This window comes from Brachyhypopomus gauderio, unplaced genomic scaffold, assembly GCF_052324685.1.
Source record: "Brachyhypopomus gauderio isolate BG-103 unplaced genomic scaffold, BGAUD_0.2 sc204, whole genome shotgun sequence".
NCBI classification, from domain to species: Eukaryota; Metazoa; Chordata; class Actinopteri; order Gymnotiformes; family Hypopomidae; genus Brachyhypopomus; species Brachyhypopomus gauderio.
Window position 1 is genome coordinate 3,079 of NW_027507025.1, and position 21,079 is coordinate 24,157.

The 21,079-nt window shown below is 41.7% G+C and overlaps 1 protein-coding gene and 2 long non-coding RNA genes across 4 annotated transcripts; all 3 read left to right on the plus strand.

Moving 5' to 3' along the window:
* Positions 1-306: 306 nt before the first annotated feature.
* On the plus strand, positions 307-2,373 carry LOC143502751 (uncharacterized). Its single transcript, XR_013127150.1, has 3 exons — positions 307-541; positions 672-1,485; positions 1,934-2,373. It is a non-coding gene; the product is annotated as an uncharacterized LOC143502751 (long non-coding RNA).
* A 3,963-nt stretch (positions 2,374-6,336) lies between these two features.
* On the plus strand, positions 6,337-8,471 carry LOC143502725 (ubiquitin carboxyl-terminal hydrolase 37-like). Its single transcript, XM_076995414.1, has 8 exons — positions 6,337-6,727; positions 6,908-7,074; positions 7,193-7,245; positions 7,336-7,375; positions 7,564-7,728; positions 7,970-8,101; positions 8,223-8,349; positions 8,466-8,471. Exons 1-8 carry the CDS (start codon positions 6,701-6,703, stop codon positions 8,469-8,471), a joined length of 717 nt encoding a protein of 238 aa, XP_076851529.1. The 5' UTR covers positions 6,337-6,700.
* Positions 8,472-9,162: 691 nt separating this feature from the next.
* On the plus strand, positions 9,163-11,796 carry LOC143502735 (uncharacterized). 2 transcript variants are annotated; one of them, XR_013127137.1, is made up of 5 exons: positions 9,163-9,308; positions 9,412-9,880; positions 9,957-10,095; positions 10,188-10,291; positions 11,007-11,796. It is a non-coding gene; the product is annotated as an uncharacterized LOC143502735 (long non-coding RNA). The 2 variants fall into 2 exon arrangements; XR_013127138.1 differs by having other exon boundaries at positions 9,412-9,877.
* The last annotated feature ends 9,283 nt before the right edge of the window (positions 11,797-21,079 follow it).

Below are 21,079 nucleotides of genomic sequence, written 5' to 3' on the forward strand. Positions count from 1 at the left end.
GCCAGGCCCATGACTGCCCCACTTCCTTTCTGATTGCATTTTAGAATTATTTGTGGTGAGGTTTTTAGAAAATGATATCTAAAGGCATTTTTTATTGTGTGTGTTTTGTAGCAAACGGTGGTGTCCACTTGGTTTAAGGGTGTCTCCATTGGTTCGGATGACATTTTCAGGTCATCCGAATCTAGTCACACCCAGACCCTGGAGACACCGAACCCAGCTGTTTTTTCCAGCAGTCCATCCCCCACCGAGAGCACCCCCTCAACGACCACCTCCAGGCTTTTAAACACCTACACATGAAATTGAATTCTTATATAAATTCATAATTTCACAGTGTGGCATGCGTTTTATTTTTCTACGTAATTTAATATTTTTGCTTGCATGTGTGTTTTTCAGATGCTGAAGGTTTTCCCATAACCACATGAGGACTAGATGTTGGTCTTTTGGGACACAGAGGTAGAACATCACATGGACTGATCACCCACCTGGAGCGTTTTACATCTGCCCCTTCTCTTTCCCCCAACACTCTGTTTCATCTTTTGAGGTTTGTGTAACCCTAACTCATCTTCCAGATTTCTCATGAAAACATAAAGCTGTGTGTAGTCTTTATTCTGCTTTTCTGTCTCTTTCGTTCTGTCCATCATGTGGGTCTCCAGTGCTTCTTCCTGGATTAGAGACTACCGACAGCTGTGCAACCTGAATTTCACGCAGGCTCCCAGGACAAGAGGACTACTGCAGTTTGTGGACCAGGACAGAATAATAAGCCTTGACAAGATGTGCATCAGGATGATGAGAGACTTTATGATCCACGCCAGAGAACAGAGACAAGACCAGAGGACTGAACGGCATCAAGAACCGATCGTCGGGATTATTAGAACAATCACCATCGTCAGTGTGCAAGGAACTGTGAGGAAAGCCCGAAAGAATCACCATTCGTGGACTATTCATCATCACCGTGGACAACCATCAGGATTACAGATTCGACCATTTTGGGATTTTTGGTTATCAACAGCAGATTATCAGTGCTCCTGTCATCCTCATCAGACCTCTACAACTAACTCAGAATGCTGCAGCACGACTGGTCTTCAATCTTCCTAAGTTCTCACATGTGACTCCTCTGCTACGCTCTCTTCACTGGCTTCCAGTAGCGGCACGCATCAGATATAAAACATTGATGCTTGCTTACAAAGCCAAAAATGGACTGGCCCCTCCCTACATGATGTCCATGGTCAAAAGCCAATCCGTACAGCGAACACTCAGAAACTCAAGCTTGGCTCGACTCGAAACTCCATGCTTAAAGTCTCATGGAAGACAAAGCTCCAAACTATTCTCCGTCCTGGCTCCAAGATGGTGGAACGATCTTCCATTAGCTGCTAGGACTGCAGAGTCTATTGCTATCTTCAAGCGTAGACTGAAGACCCACCTGTTTGTTGAGTTCTTACCAGAGCACTAACTCAGCTGATACCACTTGCCGTGGTTCTTTAAATGGTATGTCTGTCTGTGGTTATTTGTGCTTCTTGGCAAATGTCTAACTTGCAAAAACACTAGGTAATGACATTGACTCCTGTAGTTTAGTAGTAGTCTGACTCAATGGTATCTTGAATTCTGGCCTATTCGTACTATTTCCTAGGATGAATTCTGTGATTGAATGCAAAGCACTTTGTAAGTCGCTCTGGATAAGAGCGTCTGCTAAATGCCGTAAATGTAAATGATTTTGTAAATTGTTAGTGAAATAGTTATTATTGTTTTATAAATATTTATCAGTAATGTGATTGTGTTTTAATTGCAAAGGAGTCATACTGTCTTGTATTTTACCTTTGGTGTTACTCATGTAATCATCAGTATGCTTAGTCTGATTGTGTGGTTTGTGTGTGACTTGTGTATTAGTCTGTATAATTTGATTTTGTGTTTTTGTGTGATTTGTGTATTTAACCAGGCCACCCGAAGGGGACTGGTTCCTGCTGGATACACGCACCTATCCGGATACAAGCACCTGCCGGTGGATGTACTGATGCCAGGGTTGGACGTGCCATTGCCACAAGAGGTCGTGCGGATGCTAGTTCCTATCAGAGGCTCACCATCTACACTGAAGGGACTGTGACTACTTGGCCGGGGAACGAGAACTGTGACTACTACTGTAGAACTGTAGAACCACCCTGCGCACCACGGACTTGTGCTAACGGGCCGCCCAATGGAGGATGGGTTCCCTTTTGAGTCTTGGTCCTCCCGAGGTTTCTTCCTATTCCCCTCCATCATAGGGAGTTTTTCCTCGCCACTGTCGCCATTGGCTTGCTCATTAGGGATTTGGACCCATAAGATTGTTAATCTTGTAAAGATTGTGAAAAGCACTATACAAATAAACTTGACTTGACTTAATCATTAGTGAGTTATAGGCTAATTATGTTTTAGGTTGAATGTATCCAGTTATGATATTTGAGTGATTCACTATTTTCCCAGCTAGCAACACTAACCATGCGATACCTGAATTTAGTAAACTATAGTGAGAGAGGAATATTACACTGGAAACACACAGCCTAAATTATTACAAATAAATAAAATGTATCTTCAAGAGAGGGGAAACAAAAGAAAGTAGAAATAGTTTCTTATAGACAGTTTGCATTGGTGCTTACTAAAATTTCCCTGGTGGAAATTTTCATTTTTTAAAATAAACATTTTAAATGACTAGCTTTTAAATAGTACAAGTGTGCTACAAATGCACAACATAAAATAAAATATAAGTACAAATGTAACGCAGGCACCTCCTCAGCTAGGAGGCAGACAAACGCTGAGGAGAGCGAGATTTATTAGAAGGAATTCCATAATCATAGTCGTAACAACAGGCAGGGGTCGTAACAGGTGAGCCATCCAGGTTTGACAAGTTGATCGGCATAATCAGACACACAAAGAGAACGAACAGGGCAATGGGGAGAACACTAAAAGGAATGAACAATGGAACAGGAACAATACTCACGAAATCAAATAACAAGGATCGCGGAGCACATTGGCAAATACCGACAGAGCAAATGAACAGAACAACCGAAAACGGGCTAGGGAGACACAGGGATATAAATACACAGAACTAGACTAGACACAGGTGAAGACAATGACAACATGGGCATGGCAGACAGAGGGAAACTATGGTAACAGACAAGCAAGGCGGGATTAACAAGCAAGGAACAACAAAGACACGAAGAGCAGGACACCGGAGTGACAGCTAGGAGAGGGGGGAGTAGCCCTACGTGACAATCAAATGTAGCTGGGAAAATTATATTACTATATTACAAGTGTGCTGTAAATGCACATCAATGCATAATACATAAACTGTAGCTGGGTAAATTATAGTAGTGTGTCGTTAACAGTGGTGAACGGGATTCTTCAAGCCACCAGATTTAATCCGTCACCATATCCAGTCACGAAAATCCATGAGAAATTTGGTGGAGACACTACACATTACTGAATTGTTTACTAAAACTATTAAGGGAAGGAGAATTGCAGGTGTTCATACACATGTTGACTCGCTAGCCAGCAGATGTGTCAATTCCAGGTTCCGAAAGTAAAAGTCCTCACCAGGATTTTACTCAAGCTTGCTAGATTTTCTAATTAGTGCAATCCAGGTAAAATTAGTGGAATCAACACAATCCAGGAAGCCTGAGCAAAATCCTGTTGAGGACTTTTACTTTCTGAACCTGGAATTGACTCCTCTGCTAGCCAGGTAAAATGAAATGAAATGTGTGCTCATTTCACATTGCACATTTCATTTCATTTTAAAATACCTGGCTAGCTAGTCAAGGTGTGTATTGAGAACACCTGCAGTTTCCCTTCCCGCCTCCAGAACGCCACTCTGCAGTGTCTACTGAGTCTCTCCTGCTTCTGGAGCCCCATCAGAGCTCAGTGCTCCAGCTGGACAGATCCATCCAGCTGCCAGATGCTCAGGTAGCCAATCAGGAACAGAGGATTCACTTGTCTAAATGAACTGTGCAAATATGATGGCTTAGGGAGGTGTTGTGATGCTGAGAGAAATAAACCACTTTGGTCTCCCTGTTACCTTGCGTAGATGTTTTGCAGATTTGCAGCAAGGCAGGCTCACTAGTCGTAGCTCTTCACAGAAGAAGAAGCTCCTGAGAGCCCTGAATGCCTGTATTTCAGTCAGATGCCCTGCGTTTGGAGAGGACTACGAACAGGTTCAGCTAAACAACCCTCTGAGCCATTTAGAACACATCAGAACCACATGCAGTAGTCTGCAGGAACTGCACACAACCTTCTTTGTTTTCTCACTCTGTTGCTGCTGAAGTCCAGGAGTAATGCCCTTCTGATGTACTGTCTTCCACAGGATGCCCATGAGTTCCTGATGATGTGTTTGCTTCAGCTGAAGGAGGAGGGAGAGACACTCAGGGTTTCCTCCTTCTCTTACATCTGCCCTGTTGCAAATTTTGAGTTTCACCTCAAATCTGTGCGCACCTGCAGCAGGTAATTCTTTGCTATATCACCACATCTCCTTCTTGTAAATCAACTGCTCTTAACATGTGTTTCTTCAGAGTGTGCATTGTCACAAAGTATGCACACACTTGGTATGGGATAATGTGGGTTATTTCTGTGTGAATGTTGTAACCTCTCTGTTGATTTCTGTTGTTTGAAAGCTGTGGACTGCAGAGCTCCAGAGTGGAGGACTTCAACCACCTCTCTGTTAACCTGAGCTCTACCTTGACTGACAGCCTACACAATTACTTCAAGGTCTGTCACCACACACACCCCTACTGGACAACACTTTTTTGCCAGTTTGTTAAGTTAGGGAGCCATCCTAACCATTGTCACTCTCAATCAAAACTTTTTTTCAGTCAACGGTTTTGGAGTTCAAATGTGAATGTCAAGCTCAAGGCACCGAGGCATGTGAAGTGGTGGAGTTCTTCACACTCCCACGGTGAGTCTCGCATTATGTGAATTACCACAAACAATGAGTTTTAAAGCAGTCATCTCACACTCTTCCAGTTCTTACATCATTTTTCCTTTTGGAACAGAGTTCTGATCCACTCCCATCAGACCCTCCCATCAGACACTTCCATCAGACACTTCCTTACGTAACAGAAGTGGCTTTATCCAAGTTAGATGTCGTGCTGTTGACACCTGATTAAAAAATCTTCATCGTATAGAAATCTGGCAAATCTGTTTTGTGTGTGTGTGTGTGTGTGTGTGTGTGTGTGTGTGTGTTTTGTTTTTGCTTGTTTTTTGTTAATGACAATTGGATGGATTTTATTCCTCTCTCTACAGCTACAATTTGAATCTGAATTTTGTATATTTATTTAATGAAAATGCAGTTTTACTTTTTCTGTCAAGTTGTAATTTGATCAAATTAAATTTGTACTCCATGACTTGAATTTCTATGCATGTTTTGGAAACATATATCCTTTATAATGTTGTCAAACTACATTCAGTGTAAATGCAGGAAAGGCAATCTATAGATTCAGTCAGGCAATCAGCTGTGAAGAAACAGTTTATAAGCAATCAGGAAATATTTTAGGACAACCTGAAATATTGTTGGACAGTTATAAATTAGAGGGGACTTTAAAATGCAAAAAGAGTAGCTGATACTGTACATGTGAAATATAATTGAACCGCACTTTTCATAAAAGCTCAAAGCCCTGCAAGGTGCCCAAGCTGTGTGTGTAATTGTGCAGATTTCTTTCACTAATCAGTATCTTACATTCTAGTATTTGGATTTTTCTAGTATAATAATGTATAAGATGAATCACTAAACCTTAGCACTAAAGGGTGAAGGGATTTCATGATCCATGAACCATGACCATGAACTTGGTCGTCCCCTGCGGAGTATATTGCAGAGTCACTGAAAGGTTGCAAAGGAAAGATTGGGCAAACAAAAACAAAAAAACACACAAAACCCTCACAACATCGGGCATCATCATGACAGTCAAGAGATGATTTAGCCCCAAAACCTCATCTAGATGAGATTCTTAACCCAACTGTGGGCCGCGAACGCCACCTTGAGGGCCTCAAAAGAACAACAGTTTTAAACTTTGGGCCGCAGAGGGCCGCCGGACCGCATTGATTTTGAATAAAATGCAGTACACTTTCTCACCACTAGTAGCGGTAGTGCGTCACTTAGATATTTAAACAACGTATTTAATATAAGTTAAACTTATATAGCGCCTTTCTAGTACCCAAGGACACTTTACAAAAATCCTATGGGGAAAAAAAACAAATAACAATTAAATAAATAAATATAATTAATTAAACCATACTATGACTATGTGGAAGGGAGAAAATACTGAGAGAAAAGGTGAGTTTTAAGCTGAGTTTTGAAGGAGGAAAAGGATGAACAGAGGCGGAGATGTTGCGGGAGGCCATTCCACAGTTTTGGGGCCATTACACAGAATGAGCGCCCACGAGCAGTGACAAGCTTGTATTTTGGAATCACCAGAAGACCTGTGTCTGAGGACCTAAGTGTTTGGTTTTGGATATAGGGTATAGAAGTTGTGCTAAATAGTCTGGAGCTTACAGCTTCACACTTAACGATAACAGAACGCAGCACTATTACGTCATATAGCTACTGACGTTAACAACGAGGCCGTGACAGCGCTGCACAATAGAACCAGGTCAATATATCGCGAACATCACATTTAAAGTACCTGCAAACCCGACGCGACGACGTTTACATTAATTCTGTTAGGAAGGAGCGTATATCGGACAAATGGGTTGCATTTACTCGTGTATGAAGGTAGCTATCTAACGTTTTTATACGTTGTGGTCTAAAAAGGAGTAACCGGCATTTTTATACCGGTTATTCTCCGATTCTCCGATATTTTCTCCGATATTTTTCGATTTAAGATGTGATGCTTTTTAGGGTGTACTGAGGTTTCCCATACCCATGATTTGACAAACCAATGGTTTCCTACAGAAAAAGAACAAAGAGGGTGTGAATAGTGAAGTTAAAAAGAAGAAAAAGCAAAGATGGTGGAGACATATAGAGTCATCCTCCCTGACACAAGTAACTGACACTCAGTCCTTGAATGTCAGCTCCTCCTCCATCTCTTGCTCCTCTTCCTCTGAGGGACACTTAACCAGGTATGAAAACCGTCCCAGCCTTATGAATTGTGTAGTCACATGCACATGTGTAGTCACATGCACATTTGGTTATTATTTATTCTGTCTATGATTTTTCCCTGGAATTATTTGCCCCCAGGTCCAACAACAAACTCCCTACTGAACCCAAGAACACGGAAGGGATTGTTCCTGGTCAGAGCTCAGAATCTTTTATGATTTTGTACCTTTGCATAGTATGTTTTAGTCAAAGACACTTACTCCAAGGTTTTGTTCTCTCCATAGGGGCTGCTGATAAAGATGTGTGCTCTGTGCCCATGGATAGGTGGGTACATTATTAAAGTCATCTTCATGGCACAGTAAAGTATGGACAATCTATAATGGTTATATATTGACATTGTGGCATAAATCAAGAGAAACTGAAAAATATTAAAAACAACATTTGTATGTATGTGAACATTTTGTGCACTACACAAACTCCATATTCATCTGTCACTTTACTCTCTCTTTCAGATTGCCGGCTGTTGTGGTAGAGGGAGACTTTCGTGTGCAGAATTTGCAGCACCTGTTACCGCACATCGTCAGTAGTGAAAGGGTGACTGAGAGTGGCCAGGGTGAGGGCCAAGGACACGCCCCCACTGTTTCTGCTGGCAGAGACACAGAGATCCAACAGCTCTGGTAAAGACAGAACACGTTGTGTTTTAGCACACAACCATTACGTGATTTTGCAGTGTACACAGATGTAATGTACACAGTCTTTATCTCTGAACCAAAATAAAGGCACGTAGCAATTAAAGGAGCAATAAGTATTTTTGCAGTTCTTCTTCAAATTCTGAAATTATGTGACATTGACACCTAGTGGCCTGGAAGTTTTACTGATTATGTATTAAATCTATTCTAAACATTAATGTCCTGTTAGGTTTCCCAACATTGGGAATACATGTTATATGAACGCCACTCTGCAGTGTCTTCTGAGTCTCTCCTGCTTCTGGAGCCCCATCAGAGCTCAGTGCTCCAGCTGGACGGATCCATCCAGCTGCCAGATGCTCAGGTACCTGATCTGGAACAGAGAAGTCACATGTCTAAATGAACTGTTCAATTATGAGTGCTTAGAGAGGTGTTGTGATGCTGAGAGTTATAAACCACATTGGTCTCCCTGTTACTGTGCGTAGATGTTTTGCAGATCTACAGCAAGGCAGGCTCACTAGTCGTAGCTCTTCAAAGAAGAAGAAGCTCCTGAGAGCCCTGAATGCCTGTATTTCAGTCAGATGCCCTGCGTTTGGAGAGGACTACGAACAGGTTCGGCTAAACAACCCTCTGAGCCATTCAGAACACATCAGAACCACATGCAGTAGTCTGCAGGAACTGCACACAACCTTCTTTGTTTTCTCAACTCTGTTGCTGCTGAAGTCCAGGAGTAATGCCGTTCCGATGTACTGTCTTCCACAGGATGCTCATGAGTTCCTGATGATGTGTTTGCTTCAGCTGAAGGAGGAGGGAGAGACACTCAGGGTTTCCTCCTTCTCTTACATCTGCCCTGTGGCAAATTTTGAGTTTCACCTCAAATCTGTGCGCACCTGCAGCAGGTAATTCTGTGCTATATCACCACATCTCCTTCTTGTAAATCAACTGTTCTTAACATGTGTTTCTTCAGAGTGTGCATTGTCACAAAGTATGCACACACTTGGTATGGGATAATGTGGGTTATTTCTGTGTGAATGTTGTAACCTCTCTGTTGATTTCTGTTGTTTGAAAGCTGTGGACTGCAGAGCTCCAGAGTGGAGGACTTCAACCACCTCTCTGTTAACCTGAGCTCTACCTTGACTGACAGCCTACACAATTACTTCAAGGTCTGTCACCTCACACACCCCTACTGGACAACACTTTTTTTGCCAGTTTGTTAAGTTAGGGAGCCATCCTAACCATTGTCACTCTCAATGAAAACTTTTTTTCAGTCAACGGTTTTGGAGTTCAAATGTGAATGTGGTCAAGGCACCGAGGCATGTGAAGTGGTGGAGTTCTTCACACTCCCACGGTGAGTCTCGCATTATGTGAATTACCACAAACAATGAGTTTTAAAGCAGTCATCTCACACTCTTCCAATTCTTACATCATTTTTCCTTTTGGAACAGAGTTCTGATCCTCCACATTAAGAGGTTTGACATGCTGGGCAAGAAACTAACAAACCTAATGGACATCCCCTCAGAGCTGGACCTCTCTGTCCTCCCTGGAGTGGCTTCACTCGGGCAACCGTTAAGGTCAGCTTGTACAACGGCCTGAGCATACGCTCTCTCACCTCTGTCCACCCTTTCACAATTAGCAATGAGACGCTAACTGAATGGCTTTGTGATGTGTCCACAGTGGACCAGCATACACCCAGGACAAAGGACATGAGGAGGATAATCTGGAGAAAAGCTCTGTGCCAGAACAAGGTAAACATCAGCCATTTTCCTACAGTGATCAATTAAATTTTGGATTTACAACCTGTCTACGTTTATACGTACCTGCCATAATGATGTAGTTCTCTCAACCCATTAGTAGTAAATGAGAGCAGAGAAGGACAGGGAGAGAAAGTACAGCACGTCAGCCCACTGGTGAGGATATAGAGAGAGAGATGAAAAAGAAGATTGAAAGATGCTGAGAGAGACTGAGAAAGACAGGCTGAGAGAGATAGATAGATATGAGAGAGACCCATATCAACGATCTAAGATGCATTCTTACTTAATCATATGAAAAAACAGATGTACTTGTTGTTTGCAGGAAACTGTTCACACAGACATCTACAGACTCCACGCTGTGGTGTCTCATTTGGGTGGCAGCATGGACAGTGGTGAGCAGTCTGATAATATCCACAAACATGCAGTAGAAACTATAAAGTGACTAATGACATCTTGCTTCCCTGACAGGGCACTACATCAGCGACGTAGCTGAGGAGAAAGGAGAGTGCTGGTTAAAATTCAACGATTCAAAGGTTTCAAAAAAGACAGAGCCAGCCGTCCTTAAGAGCAGGGCAAAAACAGCCTACCTGCTTTTCTACATGCAAAGGTAGTAGCTCACCTTCTAACTCAGGTACATCTGCTGAAACACATAGAGAACTGGCTGAATTCCAGCTGCTCCTGTTTTGCTGTTGTCTCCAGTGGGGCTGGAGAGAAGAACGTGGTCCCGTGGATGGTGGACCAGGGAGAAGCAGCAGTATCCCCCTAAACCCAACTCCATGCCATGACTAAGTCAGGATACACATGTAAGCACCTACATCCTCACTTAACAAGACAGACTACACATCTGCTCAGTTCAGTTCAGGTCTATTTCTGTCTGTTCCTGTCGTCCAATCGTAGGAGATAATTCATTAAGAACGGCTTCTGCCTTTCAGATTTGGGAACATAGATACCTCTGTCCATGGGGACAGATACAAATTCCATAAGATTTTACATGTTGGCAGAAACCTAACCTTTACCCTGCCCTTACAATCAAAATTATAAGGCTAGACACAATTAGAAACTTCCTTCCTAAATTACCGCTCACACTGGTATGTGTGGTATATTACATCTTTTTATATTACTGGTAAGTTTCAAGTGAGTTATTATTTGTTCAACATTAACACTCCTCCCCCCTTGTGTGATAAGGCTACAGACTACCATTTTAAAATGATTAATGCTTAGATGGTATTTTCATTACAATTAATTAGTTAAACATGATTCAGACCAGCAGACTACAGGCAACTGCTAAATAACAAGCTGTAAAGGTGATCATCACTTCAATGCTATATCCGTTATATCTGTTAATGGGTTGCGTTTCTATGGGAATTGTGTAAATAGCCCCTTGCTTTTCTTCCAAATCTTAGTAGATAAAAGGCTTTCTAATAAAAAATGACTATTCATGAATGACGTCACTTTAGACAGCATGTAGCCTAGATGACCTGTCAACGCTTGATTTTCTCCACCATTCATGTGTTAAAGGCCAGAAAAGGCGTGACACAGGCGGACACTGCTCCCGACTCTGGCAAGTACGCAACAAAGCGGAAAGACTTCCGTTGTTTGAAGGGTGAACCGAGTGAACCAAGCGGTGTCTGTTTTGTCCGACTGATCTGAGAAGTTGGGACGTGCCGGAGTAAATACAGCTGAGCTGCTGGTGAAAGCGAGAACGTGAGAGACTCTGCTGCTGGTGCTGTCTGTGCACGAGAAGCACGCTGATAAAAAGCTAAGTGCAACCCCCTACCTTTTTAGAAGAATTTTAACCTTCTGCCATCCACCAGTCGTAGTTTTAGGGCAGTACATTTTAATTTTTCATTTTTGTTTTAGTTTGTTGGAGTCCGTTGCTATAAATAGCTAAGTTGCTTTCTATTAGGCTGGGTACTGCTATAGGTTTATTTCATTATTTGATTTTTGGTTGTGTGTAAGGGATTTGGATTTGTTTGGTTTGATTTATTTTGGGGTTTATAATTTGGAGGGTTTGCTGTGGTGTTAAGTAGTTTTTTTTTCCAGTGCTAGCCTATTAGGGAACATTTTGTTTGGCTAAAATATTCTATATTCTTTGGGCTCCATTTTTGTGTTGCGTCTTTGTGGGTTTGTGTGTTTCTTTGTTACAATTTCAGTTATTTTGAGTGGTGACTGCGTTTTGTTTTTGTTCTGTCCTTTGTCTGCAGCATTGCTATCCAGAACACTAAGTGGACTGTTGCGTGTCCCTCCTTGAACTGGCTGCCGAGGTTCTGGACTGGGACTGGGTGCACTTGGAGTTGATGGATTTTTTTTTTTTTTATATATAAAATTCTTTTGTTGAATAAATATATTGTGCAAATTCCCATCTTCTCTCTGCATTTCTGTCAACTTGCGACTCCCCAAGGTGTAGTGGTTGGGATTGGGCTAAGGGAAATATAAAATGTTGCCCTTTGTCGGGAAAGGCCGTGACATTAGTAGTAAATAGTTCTTGGTTCTTTTCTCTGGCTGTTTGCCTAATGTCGCTCCTCAGTCATTTTGGACTCCTCAGTTTTTACATTGTATTTGATAATTGCCAGTGTTTGCTTTGAAAGTGAGCGTGCTGGTTGTGTTCTCCAGAGATCTGCACAATGCATTTATCACACTGTTCACGCTGCTCACCATGACTCACTGGTGTGTCCTGCTGTCAGAAGTACAAAGGGTTCCAGAGCTGGACAGCATCACCTGCAGCATTTACATCGTTCTGTGGATTTGTATTCGCTCCTTCATATTCCTGAACATTGTAATTGGCATTTTTGGTAGGTTACACTACAAGTCATTAGTTGTGCTGAATGAAATATGCAGATGGTAAAGTTGTGCAAGGGCAGAAGAATTCATTCATTGTCATTTAATGAACAATATTAATAAGCCAAATCCATGTTGCATACCCACACATGAAAATACATTCGGTTCTGTAAGGAGCGAACTCTCAAGTGCAACAACGAATTGAAATGCAGGTGAGTAGTTCTTTCATGCTGTAGTTTTTTTACTTAATTTGCTCAGACAATCTTTATGCATGCAAATAGACACATTAATAGCCAAGTTTTGTTTGTTTTTTGTTCTGATTTTAGCAGATTAAGCCAGTCTCTAGTTAGTGGGTAAGTAATGGTCCCATGTAGATGGGAAGCAAAACCTGTAACATTTGTGACTGTAATATGTGCTGGAAAAACCACAAAAGGATCTAAATGCAGCGTAGTGCTTCTTTATCCTCCAGACACAATCTACTGTAGCTAGCAGCACAAGACACACACAAAACACACAGTACAAAAAGAAGCGAACACAGGGCAGCAGGGTCAGGGCAGCATGGTCCATACAGTCCAGAGTCCATTACAAATCCAGGGGTCGGGCTGAGAATGAGGTGTAAGGGAGAAGCAAAGGTCACAACAACGGTAGGCAAAAACGAGCAAGGAACGCTCACTATGCAACGTCAGAGGCAAAACTTCACAATGTAAAGTGGTAAGTGAGTAGTGTAAGAAAGGTGGAGGAGGGTGGGGACACACAGGGACAGGTGGAGGTCATTAGTATTCAGGAGATTGAACATGCATGTTTCGAGAAGTTGAGACCCTGGCGCTGTGACTTCAGAAGAGCGGGAGGCTTGTGTAGCTTCACTCCTTCCTTACAGTCACTTGTGTAGAATAAGTGAAGGGTGTGTGCAGATGTGTGTGGGCGTCTCCCTTGGGCTACAGGGCTGGCATACCATGACAAGCCCTAGTCCAAAATACAATGTACAACTTTTTGGTTACTATATAGGTATTTTTTGGTTACTGCATTTTGCTCTTTGTCCAGACTTCCTACTACACTTGAGGAGGATGAGGAGTCTATTTCCACCCAGGAGACTCCACTGTATATGAAGAAGATATTTTAGACTGGGAGACGTATGTGGAGGAGAACATCAATCAATCAATCAAATTTTATTTATATAGCGCTTTTTACAACAGTTGTTGTCACAAAGCAGCTTTACAAGTGCCGAGTCCTAGCCCCCAGTGAGCAAGCCAAAGGCGACAGTGGCAAGGAAAAACTCCCTAGTTTTTTGCATGAGGAAGAAACCTTGAGAGGATCCAAGACTCAGGGGGGGAACCCATCCTCCTCTGGCCGACACCGGTCACCATGACAACAACAACAACAATTTAGATAGAAAGAAGAGAAAGAAAAGGAAAAATATGTAATAATGTCCATCATGATGTATGCATCCGGTTAGGCAGGAGGTGGCTGGCCCAGGATGGATCGCTGGTCTCCTCATCTCATTATTCCTCAAGCAGGCGGGCAGCCATGTGGAGAAATGAAACAGGGAAAATTAGCTCTGTATGAGGACATATACAGGACAGGTGAAATTATAAACATTTCCGGAGTGTGGCAGCATCTCCGGCATTTAGTTAAATTATTACAGCCTAGCTAAAAAGGCAGAACCAGAAGGTAACATAGGCTTGGGGGCATTCTGAGACAATGGCATCCGTCCACTGCACTGTCAACAAACTTGAGTGACCACGAGCAGTGACAGGACGACAGCACCAGCGCCCCAGTCTACCATAAAACCCTTCGCCTGTGAACCCCTGGATCTGTACCTTTATCTAAGGGGGGATATTAATTATCAAACACTAAACTTAATAAGTGGGTTTTCAACCTAGACTTAAAGATTGTGACTGTGTCAGAGTCCCGGACGCATTTAGGAAGATTATTCCAAAGCTGGGGGGCCTTACAAGAAAAGGCTCTTCCCCCTGCTGTTACCTTATTAATTTTTGGAACTAATAAAAGACCAGCACCCTGTGATCTTAGTGGGCGTGGGGGTTTGTAATAGGAAATAAGTTCCTGAAGGTACTCAGGAGCAAGCCCGTGAAATGCTTTATAAGTTAATAAAAGAATTTTAAAGTCAATACGGAATTTAACTGGGAGGCAATGCAGGGCTGATAGGACTGGACTGATATGCTGAAATTTTCTAGTTCTGGTCAGAACCCTGGCTGCGGCATTTTGAACTATTTGAAGTTTATTTAGATTCCTATTTGAACATCCTGACAGTAGTGCATTGCAGTAGTCTAATCTAGAGCTAACAAAGGCGTGCACCAATTTTTCCGCATCATCCTGTGATAATGCATTTCTTAATTTAGCAATGTTACGGAGATGTAGAAAAGCTATCCTAGTAGTATTATCTATGTATTTATCAAATGATCGGTCAGAGTCGAGTATGACGCCTAGGTTTTTGGCTACTGTGCCAGGTGTAATGGGGTAGCCTGCGAGATTAAGCATTAGATCTGGAATTTTCTGTTTTGAGGCCTTAGGGCCCAGAAGGAGAACTTCTGTTTTGTCCTCATTAAGTTGGAGGAAGTTTAGAGACATCCAGCATTTAATATCTCTTACACAGGCCTCAATTTTTCTTAAACTGAGTTTGTCATCAGGTTTGGCTGATATGTAAAGTTGAGTGTCATCTGCATAGCAGTGAAAAGTGACACCATGTTTGTTTATAACTGTGCCCAGTGGTAGCATATATAATGTAAATAATAGTGGTCCTAGAATGGAGCCTTGCGGGACCCCATATTTAACTTTTGTATGTTTGGATGGAATATTATTGAGCTCTACAAACTGATAGCGATTTGTTAAGTAAGAATGAAACCATGAAAGGGCTGTGCCAGAGACTCCAACCCAGCGTTCTAACCTTTCTAGCAAGATCCTATGATCAATTGTGTCGAAAGCTGCACTAAGATCAAGAAGCACTAACAGCGATACATAACCTTGATCTGAAGCAAGGAGGAGGTCATTTGTTACTTTAACTAATGCTGTTTCAGTACTGTGATGGGGCCTAAAACCAGATTGGAACTTTTCAAATATGTGATGCCTATGCAGATATAGGCATAATTGCTGGGCAACAGCTTTTTCTATGATCTTAGATATAAATGATGTGTTTGAAATGGGTCTATAATTAGATAGTACAGTAGGATCAAGATTTGGTTTCTTAATCAGAGGTTTAATAACTGCTAATTTACATGATTTGGGCATGTGACCTATTGTAATGGATGAGTTAACTATAGTTAGAAGAGGTTCAGTTACCGCTGGTAATACCTCTTTTAATAACTTTGATGGAACCGAGTCTAGTGTGCAGGTAGCACAATTTAAGGAAGAAATTATTTTCTCTAATTCTGATTGTGGGAGTGGATGAAAAACATCAAGTTTTTCTCCCAGTATGCGAACATGCAGGTGATGCAGCTCCAGATGGAGGATGAGAAGGTGCTGTGGCCCAAGGAGCTTCTCCTACGTTACTTTGTGCTGATGAACAGACTCCAGGACATCCTGGATACCAGGATGCATCTGCAGAACCTACCAGGTAAACCTATTAGGTGGTTTACAGCACTGAAGGTGAAAGCTAGTGTTTGAGTGAGTGAATGACCTTTTTGTCTCTTGTCTTCCAGCTCAGCTGTTGCTTAACCTCCAAGATTCCAGTTACACTCCAGAGTCACTCCAGTCTCCAGTTAAAGCAGAATGAATAAAATATGCTTACATTATGTTGCATTGTGTTATCTTACTGGTCCAGTATGGTGACAAACTCCATTTACACTTAATTCACTGTATGTGGTTTATGGACTGTGTGGTGAGGGTGGCATTCAGACCACCATATGATCTGACTTACACAAATGATAATTCATGAGGATTCCTAGAAGCTGACTGCAGCCAGCATCCAAGTTATTTTAAAGGCTGTTAATTGTACTAAAGATGGTCTGTTTGCCTGTTGAGTGGGCATGTGATTCTGACTTCATGTGCATCTGTCAGAATAAGTTAATTTAACATGGATTACAGAAATTAGAACCTCAAAAAAGAGCTTATGATGGCTCTAGCACTTGTATGAATACAGAAACAGACCACTGGAGAATTATCTAAAGTTTAAAAGAAAAAAAGATTTATTAGCATTGTGCTCCACACACCTTGTACCTTCTGAAGACATTTCCATGGTACCAGATCTAGACTTTTTTTAGCTTGATGGTTAAATTATTACAATAATTCATTTTTATTGTTAGATAATTAAAATAGATTTAAAATATGTAGAATTAAGTGATCATTTAGCCCTGCATGGCATCCATACTCCACCTAGTGGTAAATAACGGGATGGCCCCCAGTGAAACGTTACTGTCCTTGAGCTAAGGAAAATTAACAAAACATTTACAGTAGTTTTATTATTAGTGGTGGGAGTAGCATTAGTATTATGTTGAATGTATACCCATGATATTTTAAATAAATATAGCAGTTTTGGTCATAATTAAAAAGTAAAAATAATAGGTATAAACCATTCATGTAATTCATTATCATTGTCGTGGAAATTTCTGAAATATACGAGGACTCAGGCGTGGTTAAAAGAGAAATTTATTAATAGACAAAATAAGCATGAGAGTTCAGTCTAGAACAGAAGCTGAGAGGAGAGAGAACCGTCCCCCTCCTTTATACCGTTTAGTAGGCGGGGTTCTTATCACATGTTTAGAGTACATTTGGGCACACTGAGAAACAAGGCAGAATGCACAGTAGACAGTTTTTGCCTTACATGTGCATTCTCTCCTGACAGTAGTTTTCATGTTTTAGCATAAGCAGCAGCTTATAGAAACAGCTGATGGGTCCGCGGGTCAAGGCAGATAAGAGTGTTTTCTACCTCTGCACATTCCTTTAACATAGGTCATAATACACACATACACATGAGCACATGATTTCATACTGAATCACACTTCACAATTCTCTTGTAATCAGTATAACACAATTTCCATCACAATCATATACACTATATAATATAGTATATACAGTATATACACTCACCGGCCACGTTATTAGGCACACCTTGCTAGTGTCAGGAATGGCAATCACGCCCGTGACCGCCAGAGGGCGCCATCGCTGGAATATTGACCAGAACACCTGACTCTAATTTACTATTCACCACACCCTACTTAAGGACTCTGTTCACAAGTCGCCAGTGCGAAGTGTTGCCTCTCTGAGTGTCTTTACCAAGCTGTGATCCTGTGTATTTCTCTGATTGATGTTCTGGTTTCTGATCCTTGCTCTGTGTTTTTGATCCTCCTGCCTGTTTGGCCCTTTTGTTACCTTTGTCTGCTGCTCTTAGTCTTCTCTGGTTTTTGACTCTCCCGTTTTTGTCTTGCCCTTTTGTGCTGCTGCCTGTCTACCCTTTGGGGTCGTCCCCTTTTGGGACTTCAGTTCATTGTTTTTCTATATTAAAATTCAACATCTTTACACCTGCTAATGGATCCTTCTCTACCCTCGGGTTCACCACCATTACAGCTAGTACCAGGTTGGACCCCATTTTGCATTCAGAACTGCCTTAATCCTTTGTGGCATAGATTCAACAAGGTACTGGAAACATTCCTCAGAGAGTCTGGTCCATGTTGACATGATAGCATCATGTGATTGCTACGCAGTTGCTGCAGATTTGTCGGCTGCACATCAATGATGCGAATCTCCCGTTCCACCACATCCCAAAGGTGCTCTATTGGATTGAGATCTGACTATGTAGGCCACTGGAGTACAGGGAACTCATTGTTGTGTTCAATAAATCTGTCTGAGATGAATCATGGCGAGTTATCCTGCTGGAAGTAGCCATCAGAAGAAGGGTACACTGTGATCATAAAGTCAAAGTCAAATTTATTTATATAGCACTTTTTACAACACATGTTGTCACAAAGCAGCTTTACAATCGTATGGCTCCAGATCCATAATGAGCAAGCCAAAGGCAACAGTGGCGAGGAAAAACCCACGATGATGGTGGGGATTAGGAAGTGAGGGAGAGACAGCCTCCCTCACATGCACCTGTTTTAATTAACTTTGTAATTTTATTTGTTGGCTGTAACTGTATTGCTGTTGTTGCATCTTGGCCAGGGCTCCCTTGAAAAAGAGGTTCTTAATGGGATTTTTCCCTGGTAAAATAAAGTTTAAATAAATAAATAAAAAATTAGGAAGAAAACCTTGGGAGGACCAAGACTGAAAAGGGAACCCATCCTCCATTGGGCAGCCTGTTGGCACAAGTCCGTATTTGTGGACAAAAGGTGGTTCTACATTTATGGTTCTAGTTCCCACAGTCCCTTCGGTGTAGATGTTGGGCCTCAGGTAGGAGCATCAGCACGTCCTTTTGTGGCAATGGCACATCCAACCCCGGCATCAGTACATCCACTGGCAAGTCAGACCATCTCCCAGGTGCTTGTAGGTGCTTGCATGCAATCGTCTTGGGTAGAAGCCTGCAAAAAGATAGACAATACAGACTGAGTGTGTGGACATCAATTTAAACCACTATTGATTTAAACATACATAGCTCAAGTGTTGTAACGTGTGAGGAGGACTGGGTATGGATTTTGGTAGGTGAGTGTAGCAGTTGCGTGGCAGTGTTTTCCAAAAGAAACACATGATTTTCAGTTTTGAATGTTTGAATGTCTTATGTGAACAACTGTGTTTAATGTTTTGCAAAAAGTGTGTTTTAGAATTTCTAAATGAGTGTAAGGCAGAGAATGTGCTTAAGGTTTAGCACACCAGGTCAACAGAAAGGCTACATGGGTTACATGCACAGGGTAACATAAGAGTGGTGGAAGATGCACACAGGTCGACTATATCCTCTGTAGGAGACGAAACCTGAAAGAGGTTAGTGATTGCAAGGTGTTACCCGGGGAGAGCGTAGCTAAACAGCATAGGATGGTGATATGTAGGATGATGTTGGAGGTGAAGAAGAGGAAGAGAGTGAGAGCGTGGTAGAGGATATCAGAGTGGCTGGGGTGTCAGTGGAGGACACTCAGGACAGGGCCAGATGGAGGAGTTTGATCCGCTGTGGTGACCCCTGAAAGAGAATAGCCGAAAGAAAAAGTGCATTAAATTAGATCATTCATCTAGTGTGATTATTATAAACTTACGATTGTCCAAGGTTTGTGCCAGCACTGTTCAGTTTCAGTACAGCTGTGCACAGGGGGAACAACTGGCACACTGAGCTGAGAAAAATGTGCAGTTTGAAAAAGCAAAGCAACTATACGTTTGCATAGGGCAGTGTCTGCGACACGTGAACAGCATGCGTGTCTCAGCACAACAGGAGTTGAATCAGAAAGTCCAATCTGTAAGAGGGTAAGCAAAATTAGTAATGACTTTGTTTAATTCAGGGGTTCCGTATACCAGTCCTGGGGATCCTATATCACACGTTGTGTTTTACCTTTTCTAAAACCTGATTGACCTATTTAGCAAATTAAGATCAATGTGGGTGGGGCTGAGTAAAAAAAGTGTTTTAAAATGGAGAAAAAAAATGTGCATGGCATAAGAACCCCAAGAATGGAACCTGGACCCGTTTGCTTATTTTATGACAATAGATTTTGCATACAGAACATGGATAGGCTATCACTGACATTAAAATAATGCTCAAGTTATACATAATCCTGAGACATGTATCTGTCTAACCTGTCAACAAACCCCTTAACTTTTGTTAGTCAAAAACAGTGAACATCTGAACTTAACGACAAACAGAGACTCCAACCCAGTCACTGAGACCCCATGTCATGCATATTTTAGTGCTTTTCCTCATTTATAATACCAGATTCAGTTCATTAAAACACACGTAAATAATTGAAAAGTAATATATATATATATATATATATATACGAATTGGCTTGTTATTTTGACATTTGTGCGCCTAAACGTTACGTTTTGTGTGCGATCCGGTGACATTGTTGACCTCAGTGACCCCTTGTCTCATGCCGCTGTTTGCGTTCCGGCATTGTTTGATTTACAAATTAAGCACTGTATAGCTAATAAGTGTAATGGCAGATTTTGCAGACCGGCCTCAGGGAGGACTTCAGCACAACACTAAGTGCTTGTGGGTTATATTGAACATTTGTTCTTGCTTTTTGTGTTTGTTTTTGGGACTTTTGTGAGGGAAATTAAATGACAGTAATATTAGCTAAAGCATTTAAATCAACTCCAAACACTCAAATAATAAGAGAGATTTCCCACATCCTGTGTGTGTGCCCGCTAATGACACTATATGCAAGAGGACGTGCTGATGCTCCTACCTGAGGCTCACCATCTACACCAAAAAGACTGTGACTACTTGGCCGGGGAACAAGGACCTTAAACATTATCTGTAGAACCATCCTGCACACCACGGACTTGTGCTAACGGGCCGCCCAATGGAGGATGGGTTCCCTTTTGAGTCTTGGTCCTCCCAAGGTTTCTTCCTAATCCCCACCACCATAGGGAGTTTTTCCTTGCCACTGTCGCCTTGGCTTGCTCATTAGGGACCCATACGATTGTAAAGCTGCTTTGTGACATGTACTGTGAAAGCTATATAAATAAATTTGACTTTGACTATACAACAAAAATAACTTCTATGTTTAATTTACAGTAGAACTATAATCCACATACTTCTTTGAATGGTGTATTTTTAGGCACACTGAAACAGCATATATAATTTACTATAGCTATAAATTATTATACATCTAAGCATTCCTGCTTTTAACCTAGTAATGGTGATTATGTGTATAATTTTATGCAATGTATGATTTTTTAAAAATAGTTTGTCACTTGTACTACATCCCTGTCCCACTAGTGGG

Coding starts and splice junctions, on each gene's coding strand:
- LOC143502725 (XM_076995414.1), top strand. CDS start 6,701: ATGGGTTGCATTTACTCGTGTATGAAG. Junction 7,075..7,192: donor TCTGAGGGACACTTAACCAG/GTATGAAAACCG, acceptor ATTTGCCCCCAG/GTCCAACAACAAACTCCCTA. Junction 7,729..7,969: donor ACAGAGATCCAACAGCTCTG/GTAAAGACAGAA, acceptor ATGTCCTGTTAG/GTTTCCCAACATTGGGAATA.